This window comes from Myodes glareolus, chromosome 27, assembly GCF_982192425.1.
Source record: "Myodes glareolus chromosome 27, mMyoGla1.1, whole genome shotgun sequence".
NCBI classification, from domain to species: domain Eukaryota; kingdom Metazoa; phylum Chordata; class Mammalia; order Rodentia; family Cricetidae; genus Myodes; species Myodes glareolus.
In genome coordinates this window covers 1,904,371-1,926,966 of record NC_142052.1, presented here as the reverse complement: position 1 = coordinate 1,926,966, position 22,596 = coordinate 1,904,371, and the positions used below count along the sequence as shown (strand labels likewise).

Below are 22,596 nucleotides of genomic sequence, written 5' to 3'. Positions count from 1 at the left end.
GGTGTTGATGACTAATACCTACACACTCCCCACTTCGGGGGGGGGGGGTCTAAGCCACACTGGGACCTGCCACAGGCTCCCTTTCTGGCTTACTGATTGCTGGGCCCAACATCCCAAACCGGTAATTGGGAGGTTTCCGCTTTCAGTTGGTGTAAATGCTTCTCTGAATCTGAGGAAGGGACAGCCCGAGCACCAGGCATCCCTATGGCATTCTTAGAGGTGATATACCCCCAGCTATAGAGTCTTTAAAACTATGGTTGATCCTCTTCACTGACCTCACTTCTGATTTCTCTAGACGGAGGCTTCATTTTTGAGCTTGGTTTCTGCCTTTTGGCTTTATTCAAAGTTCTGGTACTCGATGCCAAGTCTCCCCCGAGACTTAGCCAGGGGAGGGGATGACCCACTATACAGCTGTGTCTACTTCAGGCCTCCTGAGTTCTTGGGATCCCTGGACTTCAGGCCTTGGAGCCCTGCACCTTTATGAGAACTGCATCATTTACATATACTGCTCCCCTTCGTCATTCTTTTGAAGAACCTCTGGCCGCCCCACCTAGCACCCAGCTTAAAGGCCTCTAAATTTATTTACCTCTCTAGTCAAATCTGGTCTCAATATCTCTTAGGTAACCGATCCAAAAGTGGCAACCATGTGATTGGAGAATGCCCAAGAATTCCTCATCCCCCTGCTTCTTTTTCTCCACTCCAAGGCTGTTTTTATCGGAACCCACTGTCCATCTGTCTGGTCTTTAAGTTCCAGACTGAGCAGGCGGAAAAGCAGAGGAGCAAGCCAGCGGCAGGTGGTCCCCCAAAATCTGCACCCCCAGGTCGTCGAGCCTCACAAATTGCTCCAACTGCTGCCTGCACTTCCCTAGCCCCAGAAGGTTCTTCAGAACCTGGACAGCGAATAAAACAGCCTGCTCTTCCAGGCCTTGGCCAACATACCACCTTTCTTGGATCCCCAAAGATGTTGACATCCCTAGACAACAGGAAGCAGCCTAAAGAGCAAGGCAGTCCCATTCCTTCCTCACCAACACCCCTTCGTATTTCCCCACCTTTTATAATAAACAGAAGGAGCCTGCCCTCAGCGGCTCAGCACCAGCCGCCATACCATCACCAGCAGCGGACACAGAAAGCTGCACCCTTTAACAGCCCTTCTCCAATCATGGCAGGCGGTCTTGTTCAGTCGTTCTTGCAGTCTGGCTCCTGTCTGGTCTGTCTCTGTCTCTCTGTCTCTCTCTCACACTTGTCCCTGTTCTGAGGTGGCCGTTCGTCCCCCTCTCATAAGTATCTTGGGTAAGATCTATTAGGCAGTGTGATCTTTGAGGCATATCTAGGCCCCCTCAAACCCTAGCTTATTTGACTACTAAACCCTAATGCCCACTGTTAGCAGGATTACTAAGTAGTCGCGCTGCTCTGAAACCATTCAAAATACCGTCCAGTGTCTTGTTGTGGCAAGGAAGGGTTATAGTTCACTAGGATGGGAAATTGAGGTGGCTGGTCATATCACATATGTGGCCAGGAGGCAAAGAAGATGAGTAGATGTGCGTGGCCACTTTCTTAGGGTCTTAGCCCAGGGAATGGCGCCACCAACAGTGGGCAGGGCCTCCTAATCAAGACCATCCCCCATACCTAAAGGCCCGTCTTTTGGATAAATCCCATTCTGTTGGCAACTGAGATTCACTGCCGCATTCAGTAATCCCAACGGAACTGAAAGCAGTGTCGAGACTGATCTGCGTCTCTGCGCCCGCAGTGCAGCTATGCACAACAGGTAAATGGTGGCTACAAATGGACCCCCACGCACGGGTGAATGGAGAGACACCGTCCACGTCTTTGATGAACAAGACGTGCTGTCCTGTGTCCCCACAGGAATAAATCTTGAGGACACTGCGTCCAGTGAAACAAGCCAATCACAAAAAGACAAATACTGTACGATCCATCGGCAAAGAGGCATCGAGAGCAGTCAGGTTTACAGAACAGACAGAACACCGAATCGCAGTTACCAGGGCCTAAAAGACAGAGAAAGAAGGCGTGTCTTTCGGTGAGGACTGACCTAGGTGGTTGGCGAGGTGAAAATGTCCCAGAGGCCCGTTTACGGCGTGAATATACTCAGCGCTACTGGACTGCGTATTTAAAAGAGGTTAATGGGGGGAGGGGGGCAGAGATGGCTCGGTGGTTGAGGGTGCTTAGTGCTCCTGCAGAGAGGCTAAGAGTCTGCTTTCTAGGACCCATGTCAAGGGGCTCCCAATCTCCTGTAACATCAGCTCCAGGACCTCTTCTGGCCTCCTGAATGTGTACACATGCACGCACATGTACATAAAGATAAAATCTTTAAAAATGGTTAAAAGTAAAATCTTAAAATTTTTTCCTACTATGCCTCTCTCCCCATCAGACAGGGTCTCACTGCATAGTTCTGGCTTCCTGGAACCTGCTACGTAGACCAGGAAGGCCTTGAACTCACAGAGATCTGCCCCCTAAATTCTGGGATTAAAGATGTGTGCCATCACATTCAGCTGCTACATGTATACACACACACACACACAAACACACATCTTCAAGCCTTTAAAACATTCAGCTATTTGATATGCAGAAAAGATGAATTTTTTTTCATGCTGAGTTAGAGATAGTAGATCCCTTGAATATTCAACCACTCTTCTTAAACTATTTTCTTACCCTAGAGGAAGTGTCCCGACGACATCCACGCTGTAGGACTCTTGCAAGTTAAACCCCGCAGAAATACCAGTCCCCATCACCACCTATAAGAGACACAAAGCCAGGCACACCTCAGAGTCAAGTCCTGACACACTCGGAAATCAAAGAATCTGCTGATCAGGGAATCGTCTCACTTCCCAGGGCTAGGAGGGGGGTCTTCAGCTGCTAGCTAACTCCTCTCAGTGGCTTCACCTCACAAAAAAACCCTATGGCCCAAGACCTAAATCAGTTTCTTTTCTTTGCTCTGCTCCCAGCTGAGGTGTGCGGTTAGCTACAGCAGTAGGAGGCCATCACTGGGGTTGACTTTGAGTTTGGGGCGGGTCGAAGGAGTGTAGGCTACGCCATGTGTGTGGTGAGGCTGGTAATGTCAGCCTGTCACCATGGAACCCATGTTTGGCTTTGGAATCCTGCTGCTGCTGCTGTCCCTGTCTCTAGGACAACAACATCAACATAGCCAGAAGCTTCCCATCGTGGCTCACAGTTTTCTCCATGTCCACAGTACACAGTCGGTCACCCAGAACAGAGCTCCCAATGCCTAGATTTATGTGAGGTACAAAGCACAATGCTCCGAGCAGAAGGGCAAGACAGAAGGTGTAATAGCTGCTTGCTCCATTTCCAGAACTGCTGCTTCCAGAACTTCTGGAATGGGCTGTCCAGAAGAGAAGAAAGGCCAGCTCTCAGGACAGGCAGTTCCCACAGCAGCGGCCTCTGCATCACCGCGAGTAACGTCAGCCTGCTATGCCTCTCACACTGGAGGAATGCCTAGACTACTTCAGCTCACAAAACAAGGATGGTTTAAATACCTGGAGGCTCAATTTTATGTGACCGTAACTAATTACTAAACCATTAGCTTCCTGTTAACATGAAGAGGCGTATCACAGAATGCAAAACTCAAAATAAATTTATAAGAAATAAAGGTCACGCTTAAAAGGAATTGTGAAGACCCTGTCCTCAAACTTTTCAGAAGAATGCTTTGTTTTTTTCCTTTTTCTTTTCTCTGTGGAATGCATAGGTAAGAAGTTTATGTGCTTCAGGTTTCTTGGGGGGTGGGGGAGGTTACATTTTATGGGTTGATGTGTGTGTCTGCGTGCAAGTGCGTGTGTGCCACACTGTACATGTAGAAGTCAGAGAACTTTTGGGAGTCGGTTTTCGCCTTCCCACCATGTGGGTCCTGGGAATGGAACTCACCTCAGACATCTCACTGCCCCTATGAGAGGTTTAAAAAGCACACGGGAAGTATTATTTCAGCGATAGTTGTAGGAAACCACTCCCCCAGGAAACGTGATGGAATTTTTGAAGGGAATCTGGGCGGTGGGCAAAACTGGTACCCAAGGCAGGAGAGGGCACAGACAGCCATTAGTTCCTCAGCAGCCTCTGCTGCCCTGTGCCTAGCAAAGCTGCCCTGCACCTCTCGCTGTTCCAAGAAGAAACTGGGACTCTGCACCCAATCCTAGCTGGAGAAGAGGTCCTGAAATTGCTGGAGATGCCTTCTTCTGCCTTTTCTAGTAGGATGTAGCTCACAGTTTGAACACCAGTGTAGACCACGTCCTCTGACAGTGTCTCATCTTCACAAAAACTGGGTGCTCTGTGGGTTGTCTCTGTGAAGAGGTGTGAGCTGGTAGTAGTGTTCACTCTGACTCCAAGGCTGAGGGTTATACAATGTCCACTCCATGTCCACATTCATGAATAAATAATTGTGGTCACTTCAGAACATAACATTGTTTACCTCAATATACGTACATGTTTTGACGAAACACTACTAACTTTTCAGTCACGAATATGTTGTGAGATATTCGGACTTGACTTGCGTGAGACTGTGACGTGTTTACCTCAGCTTAGAAGTACCAGAAACAGAGAAAGCTGGGGAAATTCTCTTTTCAAAGTGGAAGATGGAAGCCACTTTATTAAAGTAAAGCTATTGAAGTTATTATGGGTGGTTAAAGTAATATATGATTTTTTTTTGTTTCTGTTTTTCAAGATAAAGGTTCTCTGTGTAGCCATGACTGTCCTGGAACTCCCTCTGAAGACCAGGCTGACCTTGATCTCACAGAGATCCACCTGCCTCTGCCTCTCGAGTGCTGGCATTAAAGGTGTGTGCCACCACCACTCAGCATAATGTGTGCTCTTTAAAAAGTAAACAGATAATGGAAAAAAAACTTAAGCAAAGCAAATACTTCCAAATCCCATCTCTCAGAGATAACCAATGTTAAAACTCACATTATGTCTTCACTTAGGTTTTAAAAGTCATCTATGTGTATGTTTTAATGCATATTTATTTTTACTATTTCGTTAGTTGTTCTGCAGAATCGGGGGAGGACCCTCCAGCTCCCTATCACTCTGTCACCCACTTCAGAATCCCTTGGAGGAACAGAAGCATGCGATTGCAGGGGCTGAACAGCCTGCCACCTTGGAGGAACAGAAGCATGCGATGGCAGGGGCTGAACAGGCCGCCCCCTTGTAGGAACAGAAGCATGCGATGGCAGGAGCTGAACAGGCCGCAGCCTTGCACGTACTTACAGCAAAGAACTCTAGCGGTATGGGCGCTGGCAATTTCTCTTTAAATCTCTCATTAAACTCCTTGCCACCCAACAGCAAACCAAAAACCATCAGGCCGACGCCTAGGGAACACACGTTGAGGTTTTTAACGTTCTGCAACACAGCAACGGTACTCTGTAACACAGGGAACGCCGGATGTTTACATCATGCAGCAGCTCCGGTCCCGGTCACGTGAGGTACCAGACACGCAGTTCACAGAGAGAGACAAGTATGACAGCGGCTAGCAGAGCTGAGCAGAGAGGATGGGCCGAGACCGCTTCATGAGAGGGGAGCGTCCTTCCGTCTGGGCTGCTAGAGAGGTTCTGGAAATGGAGGCGACCCCAGTTGCGTGGCAAAATGAATGCACTTAACTGCACTGCACTGCTGAGTTAGCAAGAGCGTGAACCGTGAGATGCACGCTGCTATGTATTTTAAAAACGCCTGTCTATTTTTTGGCAAGTCTGCACGTATGCCTGAGTGTATGTGTTTGACATCGCGCACATAGGAGCCCATGAAGGTCGGGAGATGGTGTCAGGCGATTACGGCCACCACAGGTGCCTTTTGTAAGGGCGGCAAGTACTTTCACTGCTGAGCCTCCTCTCCAGCCAGGCCTCCTGTCTAGTGTATTTTACCACAGTAAAAAAAGTCTGCAAAAAATTCGGCTTAGGCTAAACTTCAAACAGAGATGGGTGGGAGCAGCTAGTGTACAATTCAGTGGTGGAGAGTGTAATTGGTGTGCTCCCGGCCCTGGATCCAACTCTTCATATCTTCTACAGATTAGGAGATCTTTTTCTTTAACCTAACCGTACAACTTTATACTCATAATTCTTATCCAACAATATTTAGGGGTTTGTTGTTGTTTTGTTTTGCTTGAGACAGGATCTCACTGTGGAGTCCAGGCTGACCTTGAACTTGAGTTCCTCTGGAGTGTTAGGACAGGCCAACACAAGGCTTATGGTGTTTTTGACGTGCTGACATCGGAAGATAGCTCATATAAAATTCAGAGAAGTCCCCCTGGGACTGAGTTTCGAATGTTACAGAAGAATTAGGGTCAACCCCACAGAATTCTGCACAGAGGTCAACACACAGCTAAGTTTTAGAAATCTTTAGCAATTGTCAGGAGAAAACGACAGAGAAGTCAGGCAAGCTTTGGGGTCAGGAGAGTGATGCTTAGGAAGAAGCCCAGGAGAGAAGAAAGCCAATCATCTTATAGCTATGGTCTGGATACCTAAATATAACCATTTCATCTGAAACCCAAGAAAGCAGAGAGCCCACCACACCTGGGCTGCACAGCCTAGGACGCATGCAGGTCCAGACTGCATTTTCTCTGTGACAAGTCATTCTGAGAAGTCTAGGAGTAGGAGTTCTATTTCCAGCCATCACAGAAATTAATAATTTGTGGGATCTCCTTACAATCTGAGTCCAGTATTATCAACTGAGGATTCAAATTTAAATGCCACCTCTTCAAAATGGCCTTCCCAGAACCCTAATCTAAAGGAGTCTGTACTCAGCTTTAGAGACCCTGTTCCCCTTCTTAGGGCGCTTAACGTATTTTGTAAGGCACGTTTGCCCAGTCGTGGTTCACCTGGTTGACCGTGACTGCCTTCCAGATGTCGTGGCAGCCCCAAGGTCACGCTGTATCTGGTCAGCTTGTCACTCATTTCAGTGTCTAGTAAAGGCCTGGCATATAAACACCTGCAAAAACTACAGCCAAGGAGCTGAAAGTGTTCTTTGTAGGATTTCACTGTTAATTGGCTATAATTACTTTGTTTTGATTTTGATTTTGTTTTTGATGGATTCTAAACATTAAGTTTTGTAGTAGTTGTTTTGTTTTTAAGTATTTTATTTGTGTGTGTGTGTGTGTGTGTGTGTGTGTGTGTGTGTGTGCGTGTGTGCCCAGCGAAGCCAGAAGGGGGTGCTGGATCTCCTGCAGCTGGAGACACAGGCGAGTACAAAGCTGCCTGATGTGGGTACTAGGAGTTAACTCTGGCAACCCTGCAGCAGTAGCCAGCTCCCTTAACAGCTGAGACATCTCTCTAGTGCCCATGCAGGATTTGGGAAGCTATACTGTTAATGGTTTCTAGCTATATTGTACAGTGTGAAAAAATGCTGAACCTTTAGGATGTGTTATCAGCCTCATATAACCAGCTTTGATCTGTGATCAGTTATTTTTGCTATGCACTTGCAAACATTTTTTACTTTCTTTATTGTGTATAGCGTATACATGTTTTATTATAGTAGACTGATTACTTATGTTAGTTAAGCCATTTATAGCCCTTATTTTTTTTTTTTTTTGCCAGCTTGAATAAGCAGCCTTTATGAGAGACGGTTTCCTATTATATCTTTTCTTTGTTTTTTTGAGATAAGATCTCATTATGTAGTCTGGGATGACCTAGAACTCACTAGCTCAGGCTGACCTGGAACTCACTGTGTAGACCAGGCTGGCCTCAAACTCACAGAGATCTGCCTGTTTCTGCCTCCGAAGTACAAGGATTGAAGGTGGGCGCCACCCCACCCAGCTTCCTATTCTGTCTTTAAAACTACCCTCATGTGGTCTTACGGGCTGACTGCTCAGCTAATGAGAGTGATGGGTGCAGCCACCAGCAACGCACTAACAACTCCTGAGGCGGGGAGAACGATGTACCCCCAACGTGGGTTTCAGGGTTTAAGCAGCAACCGCGTCCTTCCTCCTGAGCATTGAAGGTGTAAGATAAACAGAGGCAGACAGGGGTGGAGTCCGGGGTGGGGGTGGGGAGCCAGCAGCGGGAGTCCGGCGTCGCCTACTTACATACACCACCGAAAAGATCCCGCTGTACCGCTTCGTTTTCACCCCGAACAGGTATTTCAGCATGGAGGTGAACACGTGCACCGCGGCTGCGGTGGTGAACCCCCGCACCAGAGGTTCCGTGAGGTAAATAGCCACAAACCCAAACCTGCAGACACCTAGGCAAAACTACGGTTTTTAAAATGACAAAGAAACAAACAGCAAAATAAATGGGTTAGGAAAAGACAATCAACGGACAACGTGTGAGTCTCTCTTGTGAGGACCTGGCTTTACAAACTCCATTTTAAAGAAGGGGCTTAGGCCGTCTAATGAGCTGGGAGGGGGGGGGGGGGAGGATACCCTGAAAATAGCCAATTAAGGAGCTAGGGAGCAGGGCCATAAAATTTAACGAGGTCCAGATGTTCCTGGGAGGCATCCTGTCCTTGAAGATATCTTGTCAGTTATTTATTTATGACTCTATTAGGTTTACACACCCCAAACAGACCAATGGTTTCAGAAACTACCTTACCCTATGCCCTCCTTACCCAATCCCAAGATGACAGGACACGAACTCCCCTGATTATGGTGTTTTCCTTTTAAAACTTCGACCCTCCCAGGGCTCCCTGCCACACTTTCTGCACCCACCATGCTGCGGTGCTGGAAAGATGCTGGTCCAAACTTGAGTTTGAATATTAAAAAAATCCTCATGTAATTTGCATCGGAAATCCGGCTCCTTGAATTTATTTGGGGACCAGAAGCTTAGGCATAACACTTTCTAGGCCACTCGTACCTGTGGTAGCTAACGCAACAGCGGTTATAAAGAAAATAACATTAACCTGCCATAGCTTGAGTCCTTTGGCGGTGCTTACACTTTGTGTATGAGGGGCTCACCCGTGCAGGACACACACGGGCCAACCCCTCCAAATTCACAAGGGGGGGCCTCTTCCCCGACCACCACCCACTCCATCAAACTTGTTTACACTCAAGGTAAAACCGTTAGTCATTCTCAGTGGGCAGCTGTTGCCAGCGTCTTGAGCCCCCAGCTCTGGAGTTTTGCTGCCTGCCTCTGCCCACACACGAGAGCGGCTCGGAGAATTCAGTAGGCGTTCCACAGATGAACCAACCCGAGTCCATCTCCCCAAACTGGAGCCTCACCTGAATGATTCCTGAAAGTAAGGTCACAGACATGGCGACTTTCACTCGTAACGCATCTCTGGCTTCCGTACCATTGGTGGCATTTACTCCTCCGGGGATGACTATATCATCTGGTACTAACCGCACGGCCACACCACCAATCATCAGACTAATAACAGCAAAGGGGCCTGAAACAGGAGCACGAATGAGCTGTTCAGAAGCTCAGGAAGCTAACCCAGTAGCCCTGATGCCATGATCAGTAATGACCCCCTCCCTGTTCAGGAGCTTATAGCTTAATTTAAGCCAAAAGAATGACCCAGATCATTTTAACGGGAAGCAGGGACCCTGAGTGACTTCTGAGGTCCTCGTGCTCATGGAGAAGCACCAGGGAAATCAGGGTTGTGACACACACAGGCTCGCCTCGTCAACAGAAGGGCTGTGCACCTGAGTTCATGTGAGGCAATCACAGGACAACTTACGGGAGTCCGTTCCTTCCTTCTAGAGGGCCACAGGGATTGAACTCAGGACACCAGTCTTGGAGACAGGCTCCTTTACTAGCTGAGCCATCTTACCAGCTCAAGAGCCTCAAAACTTCTGTTGGAGCCTAAGTCACCGTGTGTGAGAAAGCTCCAGAAAGGTCATATGGGGCAATTCCTGGGACCACATGTACGAGAGACGAAGGGGAGGAGAGGGGGAAGAAAGGGAGGGAGTAGGAAGAGCAGTGGTTGCCTAGGTGAGTCCTTCTGAGATGCTGCCCTCCCAGGACTGGGAGAGAGAGAGAGAAATGCTTGTTTCCATGAATTCTATTTACTTATTTAAATTTGAATTTATTTTTAAAAGTGATCTACAATATAAGCTTCTAAGTTGGGTGGCGTTTGTTACCAAGCAATGCCAGGAACACACAGCCTTACAAAGCTCTAGCATTATAATTAAACTCACAGGCATCTGATCCTAAACGCACAAGGAGAGAACATGGATCACTCGGAGCTTAAAATATGATGACGTTTCATATGCACACAAGGTGATTAGGAGCCCTGAGTATCCCTACTAAAATAAATCGGAAGGAAAACCAGACACGAGCAAAGTGTATTGGAAAATAAAGCATTAGTCTCATCTTAACAATCTTTTATGCAAGAAAATTGCCCATTTAATTAACCCAAGATGATAAGAAAGCTATTAAGTTTAGAAATCTTGGAGAAGTAGAAGGAGGAATAAGAAGAGGAAGAAAAAGGAGGAGGAGGAGAAAGAGGAGAAAGAAGAAGAAGAAGAAGGAGGAGAAGGAGGAGGTGGAGGAGGAGGAAGAGGAGGAGGAGGAGGAGGAACACGTACACACTTTTCCATTGCTTGGGAAACGAGTTTAGGGATGCACACAGGCTAGGCGAGGGTTCAATCTGCTGGCATACTACCTCAGAAGAGTGTAGTCACATTTTTAAAGCAATTAATGGGTATGCAGTCACAAAAGTTTAATTAAGCAATAATAATAAGCATATTGCAAAGCTTGGCAAAAAGCTTTAGGTTATTAAATATGTCCTTACCTATAGATATGTGTCTGGAGGTCCCGAAGAAACAGTACATGATAACAGGGTAAAATGAAGAGTACAGGCCAAACACAGGAGGTACCGCTGCCAGCATTGCAAAGGCTAAGCCTGCAGGGACAGAAGGCACAGACAGGGTCATGGTAAGACAATAGCACGGGGTATTCCTTTTAACCTCTTGGTCTCTGATGAACACGTGATACCTCTCTTAATTTAAGCAGATGCCTTTCTTCTGCCCTAACACCATGAACACAGCCCAGGCTGCAGTATGTTGGCTCATCCTGATTGTAAACTTGACAGGGTCTAGAGTCACTGAAAGGAAACCTCCTGACTGGTCTGGGAGGGATTGTATGGACGAGGTTAACGGAGGTAGGCAAACCACTCCCTTGGTTTAAGTCCTGGACTGATTTAGAAGGGGCAAGAGAGCTGAGCAACATCCTCCACTGTGCCATGGCCTCTCCATGCCCCCCCCAACCAACCACTATGCACCATTACTTGTCCCTCATCAGAAGCTACACTCTCCCGGGCTCCTCTGTTGCCAAATGCTCATTCTGCAGTCTTCTTGGACAGGTATCTTCCAAGTGAGCCAAGCCTGATTCACTTCCAGGTTTGCAGTTTTCCAACCAGAACACTTGGGATTTTATTCTGAGAGGCTTTAACAGTGCAGGTCACACCCTTTGGGGGTGCTGCCAAAATTCCTTCCTTTGCGGAGAGACATGAATAATATCCACTTCTCCTAAGGTCCCAGCAACAAAGACAGGTACGATTCCTACCAAAGCCACTCAGAGAAAGCAAGAAGTTCACAGAGGAATGAGTGACAGGCTCCCGGCTGGAGCATGGCTGACCTTAAGGCAGCCACGCTGGACGTTCTGCTCCCAGCAGGGATGACTTCAGGCTTCCCCAGGGCTCTGTAGATGGAATCCTTCCCCCTCATCCTTTCCCGTCCCATCTTCTAGCCCAGTGGTTCTCAACCTTCCTAATACCGTGACCCTTTAATAGAGTTCCTCATGTTGTAGTGACCCCCAACCATAGAATTACTTCATTGCTACTTCGTTAGGGTAATTTTGTTACTGTTCTGAATTGTAATGAAAATATCTGATGTGCAGGATTTCTGGTACACAACCCGCAAAGGGGTCACCACCCATAGATTGAGAACGGCTTCTCTAGCCGCTCCCAGGAACTCTGGAACCACGTGCAGTTAGGGCAGAACGGCACACAGCTGGGTGCAGGAGGCAGCCGGATGCACAGGTGAGGGTCTTATGCCCTGCCTGCCCCTCCTTCCTAGAGGAACATCAACAGTGAGCAAGCCCAGCCGTGGCGGTCCTTGGCGCACCGGCCTAGCTGGACTCCTGAAGGTGGCTGCAGTTGGGCCAGAGGATGGCGCCGCACAACAGGGTCCCTCTTTTCATTCCACCCCAGACCACTTACGTCAGTCTCAGAGAGTTTATGTCACCTTGTCCACATCCCCTCGTTTTTAAAAACAGACATTTCCCAGAGCGGTTTTAGACTCCTGGTAGACTGACTAAATGGTACAGAGGGGTCGCCCATTCTATCTCTTCCCCCACATGCCCTCCCCACTATCAGGGCTCCCACCTCACAGCGGAACGTTTCTGTGAAGGATGAGCCTGCACCGAGACATCATTATTCCCCAGAGTTTAAGTGTGGCCTCACTCTGATGGTGTGTGTGCAAATGCGTGTGATGTTACCCACACACAGTTACAGAATGATACTGAATAGTCTCCTTGGTCCCCAATCCTCTACCTTCTTGTCCCCCACTCCTCAGAAATCTCTAGTCACACGGATCTTTTTTCTCTCTCCCAAGATTGCCTTTTTCAGAATGTCACATGACTGGCGATCATAGCCTTTTCAGATCCAAATCTGTTACCCATAAATATGTACTTGTTCACATTCCTCCTAGGTCTCTGCAGGGGTTGGAGAGGTCATTTTTTTTTCTCTCTCTCTCTCCCTCTCTCTCTCTCTCTCTCTCTCTCTCTCTATCTATCTATCTTAGAGCTGCAGACCAAATGGTTGTGAGCCACCATGTGGTTGCTGGGAATTGAACTCAGGACCTTTGGAAGAGCAGGGTATGCTCTTAACCGCTGGAGCCATCTCTCCAGTCCCCTTTCTTTCTATTTTTTAGGAGTCTGGTTTTCAGGCTATTTTTCACAAAAGAGTTAGGTGGTAGTCTCTACAAACTCCAGGGGACATGATCTATGCTCTGATCTATGCTCTGCCTACTTGTTTTAAGTGGAAAGGAAATGCATAAAGGTGTCACTTCTTTCTAGAAAATTCTTATTCCAAATCGTATATCAGTCTCTGCTGCCCTTGCATTCTGTTGGAGTGGGGCATGGAAGGGAGAGTTTGGGGAGAGGGTGTCATTCACGCTCTGCGTTGATTTTGGCACCCCTGCAATGTGTTGCTGATAAGGCCTGTGTCCTCAGCTTTGAGATCTCAGCGAAATTTCCGGGACACCTGGAAAACGTATCTCCTGCATTTTAAGGCTCCGAAATAAGAGAGCAAATGAGTTGGAAAGCGTGCCTGCTTCATATGCAATGGTGCAGTCACTCTGGTATCACCCTTAAAGAAGTGATTCTAGCCGAGAAAAGCACATTTACTGTTCAGAAAGCCAAGTGGGATTCCAAGGCTCTAGCTGGGGAACGGCAGCCCTCTGCCCCCAAACTCCTAAACCAGGGCTTCTCAACAGACAATTCCCCCCAACCCCAGATGACATCTGGTACACTCTAGAGACATTTTTTATCACGATGGCAGTGCTGTGGCAGCTGGGATCAGAGGTCAGGAAACTGCTGGTACCCTACAACACATGGCAGTTCCTATAACAAATGATGGAAATGCCATGGGCTGAGAGACTTAGGAGATGTGTGCCGGTGTCCAGGGTCCTGCAGGGTGGGTGAATCAATTCCAGTGGTCTGCTGTGGTATTCAAGTCCTCATTTAACAATTTTGAATAGAAACCACCGACTTTCAAGTATTTCGGCTTCTCATGATACAATGGCATGCCTTTTTCATCGCCACTAAGTTTCGTTCCCCTGATATTCACATGGTTTACCACGTGTGTCTTGTCTAATTCTTTTCCATTTACTCTGATCCCTTACAGAATTCCTCCTGGAAGCCTGCTGGATGAACAACAGTGCATGGAGACAGATCATTGCTGTTGTTTTCTTTTTATCATTACCTACTTATTTGTTTCCTGAAGACTTCCTCTACTTTAGTTTCTAACCCTTCCCTGAATGTTACTCTGGGAACCAGTTGAGGTTTGGTCTCAGTGAGCGCTGTCTGATTCTTTGTTGCTTATCAATGACAGCAGCCCATGATTGTTTCATAGGCTCACTGTAGTTCCTTTCTGTCTCTTTAAAGAGTTACCCTCCCTGGTATTTCTGTTTCTGATGAGTTGCCTCTTTGTTTTCACAAGATATTTGTATTTTATTATATAAGTGCACGTGTGTCTGTACGCACATGTATGTGTGTGTGGCTGTATGTGTGTGTGGGTGTATGTGTGTGTGAGTGTATGTGTGTGTGGGTGTATGTGTGGGTGGGTGTATGTGTGTGTGTGTGTGTGTATGTGTGTGTGGTTGTATGTGTGTATGGGTGTATGTGTATGTGGGTGTGGGTGTATGTGTGTGTGGTTGTATGTGTGTGTGTGTATGTGTGTGTGGTTGTATGTGTGTATGGGTGTATGTGTATGTGTGTGTGTGAGCACGTGTATGTGCGTGTGGGTGTATGTGGGGGGTGTATGTGTGTATGTGGGTGTATGTGTGTGTGGTTGTATGTGTATGTGTGTGTGGGTGTATGTGTGTATGGGCATATGTGTGTGTGTGTGTGTGTATTATGACTTGTGCCATGCTGCACACATGCAGTCCAGAGAACAACTGTATCACATCAGGTCTCCCTTCACCCTTACATGTGTACTGGGACTGAATTTGGTCACCAGGCTATCGCACTAGGTGTCTTTCTCCACCAACCATCTTCCCAGCTCTGCTTCCTTCTGAGCTGCCCTTTCTCTCTGCCCTTTCTCCTCTCTCTACTGGGACTGAACCTAGCACCTTGCTGGGCTCCATCTACCCTGGCTCATTTTTACTTTTTTATTTTGAGACTGGATCGTGCCCCGTTTCTCAGGCTGAGTTGAGACTTCTCTGTAGCCTAGGGAGGTAATGAACAGAGGCTCTTACCCCAGCCTCTGAATAGAAAGGGTTACAGGCCTATGACAAAAGGCCAGGCTAACATGTCTTCCTTGAGTTTCATAAGAATTATCACTTGGTTTGTTGATGGGTTTGATTTGAGGGCAACTCGGGGTCCAGACAGAGGCTCTTCATTAGATTTCCAATCGTCACTACCTGCTGTCTATACTGTTCTTGGTGAACAGTATTCCTACTGTCTACACCCCTGGTGCACTGTCTGTCTTCCTGTCTACACCCCTGGTGCACTGTCTTCCTGTCTACACCCCTGGTGCACTGTCTTCCTGTCTACACCCCTGGTGCACTGTCTTCCTGTCTACACCCCTGGTGCACTGTCTGTCTTCCTATCTACACCCATGGTGTACTGTCTATCTTCCTGTCTACACCCCTGGTGCACTGTCTTCCTGTCTACACCCTTGGTGCACTGTCTGTCTTCCTGTCTACACCCCTGGTGTACTGTCTTCCTGTCTACACCCCTGGTGCACTGTCTTCCTGTCTACACCCCTGGTGCACTGTCTTCCTGTCTACACCCCTGGTGCACTGTCTGTCTTCCTGTCTACACCCCTGGTGCACTGTCTTCCTGTCTACATCCTTGGTGCATTGTCTTCCTGTCTACACCCCTGGTGCACTGTCTTCCTGTCTACACCCCTGGTGCACTGTCTGTCTTCCTGTCTACACCCCTGGTGCACTGTCTGTCTTCCTGTCTACACCCCTGGTGCACTGTCTGTCTTCCTGTCTACACCCCTGGAGCACTGTCTTCCTGTCTACACCCCTGGTGCACTGTCTTCCTACTGTCTACACCCCTGGTGCACTGTCTTTCTACTGTCTACACCCCTGGTGCACTGTCTGTCTTCCTGTCTACACCCCTGGTGCACTGTCTGTCTTCCTGTCTACACCCCTGGTACACTGTCTTCCTGTCTACACCCCTGGTGCACTGTCTGTCTTCCTGTCTACACCCCTGGTGCACTGTCTGTCTTCCTGTCTACACCCCTGGTGCACTGTCTTCCTGTCTATGCTCCTCATGCACCACCTTCCCCTTGGCTCCTTTCCTGAGCCCATCTCAGTCACGCTGCTCCTCCTGTGGGAAATGCTTTTCCTCTTCTCTTGCTTTTACCTGGCTGATGTCTCAGCTTACATTGACTTAAATTTATTTTTTTACAATTTTATCACGTCTCTTTACTAAATTTTGATCATTTTCCCCATCTCTTATACCTTTTCAGCTCTTTCCTGTTTTTTCAATCCTTCTTCACATCAACCCCTTCCCACTTTGATATCTTCCTTTTCTTTGTGTGAGTACCGTGTTTAATTACAGTTTCTTGCACCAATGCTTGTTGAGTCCACTTTTTTTGAAGAACTCTTCATTATTTCTTTACCTAAACTAGCTCCTCAATAATGTCTCAGGATCCTCTCTTTTCCTTTATGATGCTTATAATTTAATCATGTGTATGTACCTTTATTTGTTTCTTGTCTTAGTCCCAGTTTGGATAGTTAGCACTCTAGGTGTACAGGAACCAGACATGTGCTTGATAGCACATATTACTCAGAATGAACACAATTTTTTTGAGACAGTGTTTCACTGTGTAATCCTGTCTGTCCCAAAGCTTGCTATTTGGACCAACTTTCCTTGAAATCACAGTATTCCATATGAGTTAGGATTTAGGGCATGTTTCACCATACCTGGCTCACAGGTTGATATTGTCTAATGTTCTTTTAATAACACAGAGCTGCAAAGAAAGCCCGGTGTATCGCAATCCCTTTTTGTTATGTCATTGGCCAAGAAACAAGAAATTTACCACAACTACAACAATTTTTGACTGAGCAACTGACTGATCCTCATATCGGGACCACCCCTTTCCACTGTGAATGATCCCAAGCCTTCTGAAGTTTCTGAAAAGATTGCTGAGAAAGGTAAAAGTTACTGGAGCAATAAAAACCTGTGAATCTGCAACTGTGATGAGCACAGGTTAAACAACTATATGAGGGGATGGAAGTAAGGAAAACAAACAGTGGAAGACACACAACACACCAGAGAGAGAGAGAGAGACAGAGACAGAGAGACAGCGACACAGAGAGAAAGAGCAGAGAGAGAGAGAATGATACACAGAGAGAGACAGAAAGAGAGAGAGACATACACACACACAGAGAGAGAGAGAGAGAGAGAGAGAGAGAAAGAACACACACACACAGAGTGACAGAGAGAGAGAGAGACACACACACACATACACACAGAGAGAGAGAAAGAGAGAGAGAGAAAGAGACAGAGACACACACACATACACAGAGAGAGAGAGACATACACACACACAGAGACAGAGAGAGAGAGAGAGAGAGAGAGAGAGAGAGAGAGAGAGAGAAAGAACATACACACAGAGTGACAGAGAGAGAGAGACAGAGAGAGACACACATACACACAGAGAGAGAGACAGCGACACACACACATACAGAGAGAGAGAGATCGAGAGAAAGAGATACACACACACAGAGAGAGAGAGAGAGAGAACACACACACAGAGTGACACAGAGAGAGAGAGAGAGACAGAGAGAGACACACACACATACACAGAGAGAGAGAGACAGCGACACACACACATACAGAGAGAGAAAGACCGAGAGAAAGAGATACACACACACACACACACACACAGACAGAGACAGAGAGACAGCGACTCAGAAAGAGCAGAGAGAGAGAGAGAGAGAGAGAGAGAGAGAGAGAGAGACAGTGACACACACACACACACACACACACACACACAGAGCGCACAATGCACTGTACTAACCTTGGGGAAGCTGCAGCACTCCCGTGCTTATGCCCGAGACCAAGTCACCCAACACATACTCCTTGAATTTATACGCTGGCAACCACTTGGTGATGGGCAAAAACATGTAAATGATGTTTCTTATTTTCTTAGGAGTGCATCTAAGGAGACAAAGACACAGACAAAGTTGTAAGCGAGGGGCATCCCTGGAGAACCCACACTGGGATGTTCTCTGTTCTTCAGTTTATGAATGATAAGGACCAAACCACAGTCAGTGATTAAGATGCTACTGAGCAGGGTGGGGGACCCACATGGGAACCAAGGCAGAGAGGCCGAACCAGCCCTGGGAACAACGGGGGAGGCAGATGGTTTAGAGTTTCGTGGAGAATTGGAGAACAGGTATGCAAACCTTTACATGGATGTAAGGCACAGTAGAAAACCAATAAACATGGCTTGTCGGTTAGTTTAATTTACCAACGTAACTTAGAACCATTGGGAAGACAGAATTAATGAGGAACTATCTAGATCCAATTGGTCTAGACAATATGGGTTGTCTGTGGGAAATTGTCTTGGTTGTTAAGACAGTCTTAATGAGGAACTATCTAAATCCAATTGGTCTAGACAATATGGGTTGTCTGTGGGAAATTGTCTTGGTTGTTAATTGTGGTATGACCTCGTCTACTGTGGCCCCACTTACCAAGGAGGGGGTCCTGAATAGTATAAGGGAGCACAGAGCTATCAAATGCCCACCTGTATACTTCCCCCTGCTTTGCTCTTGACTGTGGCTTTAAGTTCCGACCTTGCCTGCCTGCAATAATAGAGCTGTGTGACAAATAAATCCTTCCTCCCTTTGTTGCTTTTCGTCAGACTGTTTTATCATAGCAACAGAAATGAAACCAAGTCTCGCGGTGCCATGCACGGTGTTCACGGGACCAAGCCAAAGCCTGACACCAGCTGAACCGCCAAGGCGTGGCTCTGTAGACTGCAAGTGTTCACCGCTCATTTTCCCTCCAACTCGCCAAACGATCTTTACGCGTGGGACCTTGAATTCTCAGAGCAGAAGGCTACGGAAGAGGAAATGGGTTAGACGTACGTGAAGGCCTGTTTCAGCTTGTCCCCGATGGAATCGGAGACCTTGTCCTTCACATGCAGCCTCTCCTGGAGGACAGGGTGACTAAAGATTGGCCTCTCCACGTAGTACCTCTGAGTTGCCACGGGGATTTCATTTTCCTCAGCATGATCCATGGTCTGCGGTTCTTCACCGGCAGCAGGAGACAAGCATTTCTGGAGGGTCAGTCACTAAGGGAGAAAACAAAACCCATTTTACATGGCGAAACCCCTCTCTTCCTTAAGGTGTCCAGGTTCTGAGGACTCCTCAGAGCCCCCAGCATACTTCCCATGAGGTTGTGTAGAGTAGGCATTCACAAATATCGTGAACAAGAACAAATTTAAAAACCCTGTTTGTGTATTCCCCTCAGAACAATAAATAGGGAGTGTGCAGAAGTTCAACAAGCATTCATGTTAAGCTTAGGGCCAGTCTTGCAGCCCGCTGCCTCTAGCTCTGTGTTAACAGAAGTGAAGTCAGATGAACTCTGATCAACGGCATGTCAAACCAACAGCGAAGATGGTAAGATTAGATTAGTCCTTCCTCTGACCACACGCCTTGGGAAGGTATTATACTGTCTTTCTTAAGTCTGTGTTTCACTAATACTTGCTACTCAGGGCTGAGGCTTGTACCCCCACGGAGGAAGTCCTTGGTGACGTTCACAGTCGTCCCTAGTTAGAAGCATGAGTGCACTATGATATTGTTTTAAAGTTGGCTACATTGGGAATGGTGTAGTGGCTTGATTCCTTTTTCCTTGATACATACTGAAAAAACTAAGTAAAATAAATATTTCCAGAATAAAAACCCAACATTGATGTACATATGGTGGTATATACAAAAATACTCGTAGGAGAACTGTAGTGGTTAATGCAAATACATACTTGCATGCAATAAAAACAGACATATGCATAAATGGAACAAGACGTAATAGCTAAAAGAAATGAAGTAACTGTAGACACATCATTGTCGATAAATCTCGAGCACTTAATTTTTAATAACAAATGAGACACAAACGGGACCTGAGCAGCTGTGGCAGGAAAATTGAAAATTCAAGTCTAGCCTGAGCTGCGAGGAATGATCTCACATTTTAAAAAGCATAAAACCATTTATAACAATGAAAAACAGTAACCACAAAGACTAGGATGGAGAGGAGACTAAAACGGGAAGAGGCTAGCCCAAGTTTTTAAAACTGGCAAAGGCTAGCCCAAGTTTTTAAACAAATGACATCTGCAGTGTTTTAGGCTCCGAGAAAGAGTGGACCTGTCCAGTAAGACTTGGGAGCAAGGCTGTGTCAGCCAGACTTCAAACAGCTTAAGGAGGAATTGTTTGTAAAATTTATGGTTTCAGCCCATTTTAGCAGAAGAGTACGGGAAAACAGAGCAGCTCACTTTACAGTAGTCAGGAAGAAGAGAGAGAAAGAGTAGGGTGGCGGCGGGAGAAGGAGAGAGAATCCGAGCCCTTTAAATCTTCACGCCCCAGACACCTACTTCTTCCAGCCAGGTCCCATTTCCTAGCTTCCAGTGGGGATCACGGATTCCACAGATGAGCCTGTGGGAGATTTTCCCACTCAGACTCTCTCCCTGGTGCGTGTTACCTGAGTTTTAGGACTTGTTTTCACTCTTAGACCATATACACTGTTACGGAAAGTTAGGTACACAACAACCAAACCCCGTGTTCCCCAGGTAAGTTAAGTTGGGGTTAAATAAGTACATGGTCACCTATGGACAGCCTTGGGATTGTGGCTTGGTAATTTTGGTCAACATAGCCCCGTCATGGTGAGAAGTCAGGCTTTAGGTTTTATGAAATGGCAATCCCATCCCGTGAAGGGTGTGCTTAAAGCATCAAAGACAAATGCATTCGAGGAGACAGAGATTCCAACAGCCTAGAAGAAGATGGAAGGTTGATATATGATTACGTTGCTGTTGCTTTCGAGGCCCGTGTTGAAATGCAGTTGCCCACTCGAGAGCACAAGGATGTGTGCCTGTTACAGGTGGTGAGTTACAGGACTCTGAGGACTCTGTCCTCTTAGATGGGATCCCATGCCCTTTGATGGGAGGGATTTGCCCTTCCTACGCCACCTGCCAGCTGAGGAGATGGTTTGTGCTGTTTTGTTATAGCAGCACAAAGGAGCCAACACAGGAACGGGAACTCCAGCAAAGGAGGATTTTTTTTTTCCCTACAGAATCTATAATGATCACTGTTCAATTGGAGCTTCTAGCTCATCCCGCATGGTCCAGAAAGCCCTCCCCCAACCCCTCCTACTCAGAGAGTCTCCAAACAAAGGAAAGGTGTCCAGAAGCTCAGTTCTGCATTCTTGGCAGCTTTTGCAGATTCCACTCCTGAGGTTGTCAGATGCCCAAGTCCCCACTCAACTGCCCAGCTTTTGACCTGGGCACAAACCCAGACTGCAGCAGACACGTCAGGGCGCCTCTCCTACCACCTATAAAACCTCCCTGACTTAGCCTGGGTGTACAAGTTCTCTGGCCTTGATCGCTGAGATCAGTGAACCCGCCCAGGAGTTGCATTGCTCAATATTCTTGTTATACTTATTTATTTTGACTTGATCTGGCTTACTGCATAGGCAGAGACACTTATTATGGTGTGTGTGTCAGGGAACGGGGGGGGGGGGAAGAAAAATCTATTAAGAACAATTTTAGACTTTTATATAATAATGCAACTTAAATACACATGTGATTATTTTTAAATGGAAGTCTTATAGTTTTTCATACAACATAATCAATATAATATTGTATAAAATAACATGATTGATAAAACTAATGAAAATCAGTGTTGGGGAATTTCAAGTACATTAAGGAGACATGTTAGTAGTGAACAGGCTTCTAAACCTGTCATTTCCATATTGGGTACTGGGGCTTGGCCCTGGCTGTGTGTTGGAGTCATTTGGACAGTTTTATCTACACTTGATACCTGACCCCATTGCCACTGAACCTGATTTAATTGTTCTAGGAATCAGCCAGTGATGGAGAGTTTTAAGAGTTCTCAGGTGTTCTGTGCAGTCAGGCAAGACAGAAAACCATTGACTCAAGCTGAGTCTTGTCTCCAAAGAACTGTCCATCTTGGACTCTAACTGGGCTCTGGACTTCACCGGTTAGGCTAGTCTGGGTGGCCAGTGAGCCCTGGGCATCCGCTTGTCACTGGCCTCCAGGCACTGGGATTACAGGAGCAATGCCTGGCTGTTTATACGGGTGCCGAGGGTTGAATTCATTGCCTTAGGACCCAGATTGTCTGGTGCCTGGGGCAGTCTGCTCCCTTTGAGCAGTTCTTCCGTGTAGGTAGGCTCATGGAGAGTGATGGGGCACACAGGAAAGACAGGAAGGTTTGGGGATGGGACCAGGAGACTGTTGGTGAGGAAATGAGGAAATGTCAAGGTTCAGGAAGGGAAACTGAGGTTTTGATATATAAAATGCGTTTCCTTTGTTATTATGCCCACTGTAAAAAGTTGGAAACTTATGCTTCATCCATAAATTACACATATTAAGTGTGTATTATAAATGTACATATATGCACAATATACCTACATGTGGTATATATACATGATTGAGAGGCCATTTCAACATTTTGATTATATTTTTAATATTGTATTAAAGCCATTTTGCTACATCAAGTAAACAGTTTTGTAAGTATAGACTTTAATGGATACTTGATATCTTCTAGTAAATTTACAATAATTTAGTTAATCATTCCTTTACCAAGATTTCTTTAGGCTTCTTTCACTATTTTGCTATTACAAATGGGGATATATATTTAAACAGTGTTGAGGGCTGGAGAAATGGCTCAGAGGTTAAGAGCATTGCCTGCTCTTCCAAAGGTCCTGAGTTCAATTCCCAGCAACTACATGGTGGCTCACA

The 22,596-nt window shown here is 46.6% G+C and overlaps 1 protein-coding gene across 1 annotated transcript in view; it reads right to left on the bottom strand.

Annotated features, from left to right (window-relative positions):
- The window catches only part of Slc26a5 (solute carrier family 26 member 5), a 38,289-nt gene extending 19,381 nt beyond the window's left edge, over positions 1–18,908 (bottom strand). The window contains exons 1-7 of the mRNA XM_048433508.3: positions 18,716–18,908; positions 17,644–17,783; positions 10,675–10,785; positions 9,161–9,327; positions 8,030–8,194; positions 5,224–5,376; positions 2,668–2,750 (exon numbers count right to left, since the gene is read on the bottom strand). Of these exons, the coding sequence (XP_048289465.3) occupies positions 2,668–2,750; positions 5,224–5,376; positions 8,030–8,194; positions 9,161–9,327; positions 10,675–10,785; positions 17,644–17,783; positions 18,716–18,867 (971 nt within the window). The 5' untranslated portion in view covers positions 18,868–18,908. The remainder of the gene's footprint in view (positions 1–2,667; positions 2,751–5,223; positions 5,377–8,029; positions 8,195–9,160; positions 9,328–10,674; positions 10,786–17,643; positions 17,784–18,715) is intronic.
- Positions 18,909–22,596: the final 3,688 nt, after the last annotated feature.